Consider the following 6,000-nt stretch of genomic DNA (forward strand, 5'->3'; position numbering starts at 1 on the left):
GTTTGGGGGGTGGTGGGTGTGGGGGCAAGCCCTTCTGCCCTGCCCCCACCCCCACCCCACTGGGTCAGCAGGGGGTACATGAGAAATCCCCCATGAGCGCTTCCTGAGGCGCATCGGGGACACGGCTGGGGCCTCTCGGGTCCCTTCCCCTCCCTGCAGCCTCCCCCTCCTTTGCTTCCCAGGTTCCAGATGCTGTACGCCGACTGCTACATGAGCCGGGAGGAGTTCTGGGAGATGTTCGACGGCTCCCTGTACCACAGGCTGCGGGAGCGGCTCGGTTGCCAGGACGCCTTCCCCGAGGTGTACGACAAGATCTGCAAGGCTGCCAGGCACTGAGCCGGGGCCCCCCCGGAAAGAGACAGACACGAGGGTGGGCCCTGTCTCCAGGTCCAGGAGGCATCTTCTCTTCACTCAAGCTTGCTCTCTCACATCCACACTTCCAGAAAGAACCCCCTCCAGAAATCCCACCCAGACTGGCCCGATGGCTAACTCGGCTAACTCCGGCTCCGTGGGGCCGCCGCATGGGGGGCAAAGGTCGTGGGCTCTGGAGTCAGACATACCTGAGTCCAGTTCCCAGTTCAGCCACTCATGAGCTGTGTGACTCTGCGAGTCACTCAGCTGCTCTGAACCCAGCTGTCCATCTGCTGAAAGGGGGTCACAGTGCCTGCCCGCAGGCCATTGGCACCCGGGCCCTGCGGCGGTCTCGCTGGAGGTGCAGCTGTGGGGACTGTGGCTTCCCGTTCAGCACCGTGTCTGCCTGCTGAGCAGTGGAGTCAGCACTGAGTCCGGGAAGGCTCCTCGTGAGGTCACCCGGGCGCAGGTTTGGCGGGAAGGGTAAAGGGGAGGCTCTCGAGTCGCACTGCTGTTGCTTCAGTCAGCCAGAAGTGCCCCTCATGGAGAGGAGGAAGGAAGGTTCCTCTGTCTCCCTGGGCTCTCTGGAAGGTAACAAATGGGGCAGGCAGGCCGAAGATGAGCTGTGCCAAAGCCAGGTCCCAGTCCAAAGTTCCCTCCGCCGTCCTTGGTGACTCCCTGCCCCTTCCTCCTTCCCGCCCAGGCTTGCGGGCCCACCGCAGCCATCACCCACGTCTCAGAGAGGACCATGTCCTCGGAGAAGACGTTTCAGGGCTGGCTTCTGTCCCAGCCCAGGCGGAGTGGCTCCCGCTCTGAACTGGGTCTGGAGCACCTGCGCCCATCTGTGGCTCCCCGACCCTCTGTGCCTCTTCTGGTCCCCAGAGCCTGCCTAGTCACAGTGGGGGTGCATCGACGCTGCTCTGCGGCATGCGGTGGGGGGTGGGGGTGGGGGTGGACTCCACCAAGCAGGAAGATGGAGGCTTGGTGTGGATTCTCACCATGGGGCCCAAAGGAAAGACCATCAACTTGTTTTCTCCAACCGCTCCTCCTCCCTTCGTTCTCCCCTGCCCACAGCTGTAGTTAATTTCAGTGCCTTATAAATCCTAAGCTCAGAGAAAATTAGCCCCGGTTCCCTTCCAGAAGGAAGGGAGCCTCCCTAGGTCCTTCCCAACTTGTTAAAGCTTGGTTGTTTATGCAACTCCATCTGAAGAACGGCCCGGCCTCTGCTGAGGACCCAGCGTCTGAGAAGGAAGTGTGTCGTGTAGGGAGCTGGGATTGAGTGACCTGTGCCAGGCAGTGACGTGCTGAGAGAGAGACACAGCGAGAGCGAGCACGGCACTAGGAGGCAGGAGCTGGCTCTCAGTCCCCGCTGCCTTATCAGCAAGCTGTGCGACTGTGGGGAGTCATCTGGCCTCTGAGCTGCAGCCCCTCACCTCCCCGGTGGGTATAGCCAAGACCTCCCCCGGCCCTTCCGCTGTGGGAGCACATGGCTGTCCTAGACCGTGGGCTTGCAGCGCCTGTGCGAGGCCAGATCAAACGTAAGTCCTCCCAGTGGACACTTGGGTTGTCTCGTGTAAGTAAGGTCCTTCCTTCAGCCCAAGGCCAAGCGCACTGATGGTTTGCAGGGAAGTTCTGTCTGGTCACTGCAGGTCGCCAGAATCCCGGTGGAGCCAGGCTTTCCCAGGTGGAGGCTCGGCTGTCCCACTGTGGGCTCGACACACTGCCAGGTGTCCTCACATGGCCCTGTGAGCGCTGGGTGCATTGGTGGCACTCAGAAGGCACAGGAGCCCCCCACCCCGCTCCCCTTACCCATTTGGCCTCTGGAGAGGGCATGAGAAAAAAGTACGAAACTTCACCCTCCAGCTTGTCTGCAGAGCGCGTGCAGTCTGGCCTTGGCCCCCAAGGTGGGCTCCTGCGCCTCGCACTCGATGCGAAACTGATGATCCTACTTCTCGTGGAGGAACGGTTAGCCCGAGCAGAGGGAGCCCGTGAAGGCGGCCCTGGGGGTTCCCCCCGACGGGCCTCCATCCTTACACCACTGGGAGGGTAGCCAGAGATGCCAGCAGCCTCTATCGCCCTGAGCCCTAGAAAAACCAAACTCCTGCCCTTCGCAGACCTCACCCGGAAACTGGGGCTTGGAAGGGAAGGTCTCGGGATCACAGCAGCCTCAGGTTTAGGTTTCACTCCCGTCAAATCCTGCTTCAATGGGGGCAGACTTCCAAGCATGGCAGGCCACGTGACCGGCTTTTTCCCCGTAGCCAGCCCCGCCCCTGTCCATCCCTGTGGTGGTTTCAGGGGAGCGAAACTTGGCACTGGGGGGAGTGTGTGTGGAAAGTGAAGGAATAAGCCTCTCGCCTCCAGAGCCCCAAGTTTCTGGGCTGCACGAAGGTTTTCTGTAGAATCCACACTGTGGCCAATTTCTTCGGCTGGAAGGACGCATCATTTCATCAGCTCTTCCGGAAGGGGAAGGGGTGGGGGGGTGCGTGCAGCAGCGCATGGTGTGTGGTTTTTATTTTTCCCATGAGCATGGGGACCAAGGAGAAAGGCTGAGTGTCCCCTAGCAGGCTCTTTCAGCCGCAGGAGCTGTGCCCGCTGTCCAGAACACTTCACATCCCCGTGGCCGCTGCTTCTGTAAAAATAAAAGCGTGACCTGGAAACCAGCCTTTGTTGTTTCTTGTTTGGGGGACCACAACGTAGAGTCAGGCTTGGGCTCTGGTGCCGGGCGGCTTTCCGCCTCTGGACCTGCGTGCCCGTGGACAGGGGCTGAAGGAGTGCCAGGTGTGGTCGGGCCAGGGGATTGTGGGCAATTTTCTCCGTTTTTGGACTTCTGCCACTGGTCACAGTGTGACCTGGCATAGGTGTAAATGGGATCCCACCGATCGCAGGCAGAGAGGCTGGAAGCCAGAGGACCAGTGAGAAGGGCCCAAGTGAGGGGTGATGGTAGCTCAGATCAGAAAGGGGACAGCTTTTCGGGGCATCAAACATGGTCACCAGGAGCTACAGTCCTGGCTTGTCCACTTGGTCACAAAGACCCCTTCTTCGAACTACTAGAGCCGCATTTCCCAGCCTCCCTTGCACTCAGGTGTCTCCTGTCTTCAGATGTGAACAGGAGTGGGAAAGACCGTCCACAGGAGGTTCTGGCACTTTCCCCTTTCTTAGCTGGATGCCGGTGACAACCAGGCCATAGGCTTTGGCAGGGTCACCAGTTGAAAGGAGCCCGGATCCTGAGTATGCAAAACTGCCCGTCACCGGACCCCCTGGCCTGGCCTGCTACACGCGCCAGAAATAAGAGCTTGGTAGCTGCGTCCCCACGACTTGGGAGTGTTCGCTAGAGCGCTTGAATTCACCCTCGTCAGGCCTAAATGAGCGGAGCTAAGAGCTGCGTTTAGTACGCATGGATCTGCACGACGGACATTTTCCTAAAGTATGTGTGACATGGGGGTCCCATTCTAAGGTTGTTTGGGAAGAACCCTTTAGGACATTTCCGGTCGTTCAGCCTCACCAATCTGTATTGTTGTGAACTCTCCTTGAAGGAGAAATCTTTAATGTTCCTTAAAACAGATTCTGTATCTTAAGCCTTAAACATCAGGCGACACAATCTCGTTTTGGATCTTCATCCCTTACCGGAAGCCGGTCAGTTTACACCCCGTTTTACGGTGAGGAAGCTCAAGGAAGGTCAAGTGATTTGCCGGAAGGTCACGTGGACACTAGGAGCGAATTCAACAAGGACGCAGAGCTGTGTCCCGTCTCGCAGCACTGAAGCAGGGAATGAGCCTAGGCCAGCGCCAGCTCTATGGTCGCTCCATCTCTGGAGGCAGTGAAATGAGCCCCCCACGTCCCGGGGCCTCACCTGTAGCGGGAGGTCGGGCGGGGTTCACCGCGTCATCTGCCGAGAAGGGAGGCAGGGGGTGCTCGGCTCCGAGCCAGGGCCGTTCCTCCCACCGGAGCCCCTCTTGCCTAAACACCCTCGGCCCACACCCGCGGGGTCCACACACTGGCGTTCACGCTACAGTAGCGACAGTTGGTTTTCCAAACTTGGCTTAGTGGTGCAAGAAATCACACAACGCAAGTTAAATGTAGACATATTTTTAGACGAGGCTCCCTAGTTCTGTCGTGCTGATTCAATGGTCTACAGGTTTCATCTTGCATGACTACTCGAATTATTCAGGCGACTGGCCAGGCAGACTGTGTTGAGAAAGATAGCGAGGCTTTGCTGAGGTCTAGGAAGGGGTATTGCGATGGTGCTGGGTAGGGACGTGTATGTTGACGCCCTAGTGTAATGGTTGGTATTGGGAGGTGGGACCTTCTGGGAGTAAGCGGGTCATGAGGGTGGAATCCGCATGGTGGGATTGGTGTCCTTAGAAGAAGAGACTCCGGAGATCTAGCCCTCTCTCTGATTGCTGCCATGTGAGGATACGAGATGTCCATCTGCAAACCAGTAGGAAGGCTCTTACCAGACACGGGATCTGGACTCGTCAGCCTCCAGAACTGTGAGACATAAATCTTGTTTAATTCACCCAGTCTATGGTAAGTCGTTATAGCAGCTTGAACAGCTGAAGACAGATGGTGTGACAATTGTTGACCCAACGGACCCAAAAGTAGCTGAATCCCGATCTGTCCATCTCCTCTCCTCCCCACGGGGATCCCTAGGGAGCTGTCCCAGGGAATGAGTTTTTTAATGGGGCACTGCAAGGTAATAGAAAAAATATATAGTGGTCTCTGTCCCCAGTTCTCGGCACAGGGCTCCTAAAACAAAAAACAAAAAACCTTTGTAATTGCCTAAGAGATAAGAGCACTAGAAACACCTTTCTTCTAATATTTGGCCTTTGACCCTGATTCCTGACTCTGAGCTCCTAAATCCCTTGGAATTTTCTGGGTGATAGGAATATCTTTTGTCGTAATGAGGCAACTCTGGGTGGGCTTTTGGTGGGCTCGGGGATGGAGCTCCAAGGGTCCAGTTAGAGAAGGTGAAACTCCCTTTAGGGCCAAAGGACCAAGATAGGACCAACAGCAAGGGTAAGGCTTGCTGAGGCCCAGAGCGGGCCTGGGGTCACCGTGGACTCAAGGTACAAGGCACTGGATAGGGTTCCTGATGGTCAAAACCATCACCCTTGGTTACTGAGAACCTGACACAGCCAAGAAAAGTCTCATCCGACTAACTGTGCTACGGAAGCAGAAGTGCTGTGCAGCCCGGGGAAACCCGTCCCTTCGCTGAGCCTGTTTCCTCTTGCAAAAAGCCAGCGGAGCTCGATCGTGCCGAGGTGGTAGATGACCAGCTAGCTAGTTGCAGCAGGACTGCCTACGGTGTTACGTTACCTGTGGCCTAGGTGGCAGGGTGGTGCTGGAGTTGCAGGTCCGGTGACATGGTTTGTGAAAGGCAGTGTTTGCTCTGCTCGGGGCTTCCCACAAATACAACTGCTAGTTGAAGAAGAAACTGCTAGAAGAAACTGCTACCCCGCTAAGTGACCAGGGAGAGGCTAGATCCTGACGTGACTTCTATGAGATGTATGTGCCAGAGAGCTCACCCCAGTCTTTCGGGAACTTCTGCAAGAGATTGACCTGGAACTGGTGGTGGGCAAACGTTTTCCCTGCCGGGGAACTCTTTCTCTCCAAAGCTTTTCGTCCAACATACAACAAACAGGCTTTGTA

At 57.0% G+C, this 6,000-nt stretch overlaps 1 protein-coding gene across 1 annotated transcript in view; it reads left to right on the forward strand.

Moving 5' to 3' along the window:
- Nucleotides 1-3,008, forward strand: part of DHCR24 (24-dehydrocholesterol reductase) — a 28,815-nt gene extending 25,807 nt beyond the window's left edge. Inside the window, exon 9 of the mRNA XM_040627261.1 lies at nt 183-3,008. Within this exon, the coding sequence (XP_040483195.1) occupies nt 183-336 (154 nt within the window). The 3' untranslated portion in view covers nt 337-3,008. The remainder of the gene's footprint in view (nt 1-182) is intronic.
- Nucleotides 3,009-6,000: the final 2,992 nt, after the last annotated feature.

This window comes from Ursus maritimus, unplaced genomic scaffold (genome assembly GCF_017311325.1).
Source record: "Ursus maritimus isolate PB19 unplaced genomic scaffold, ASM1731132v1 scaffold_12, whole genome shotgun sequence".
NCBI classification, from domain to species: Eukaryota; Metazoa; Chordata; class Mammalia; order Carnivora; family Ursidae; genus Ursus; species Ursus maritimus.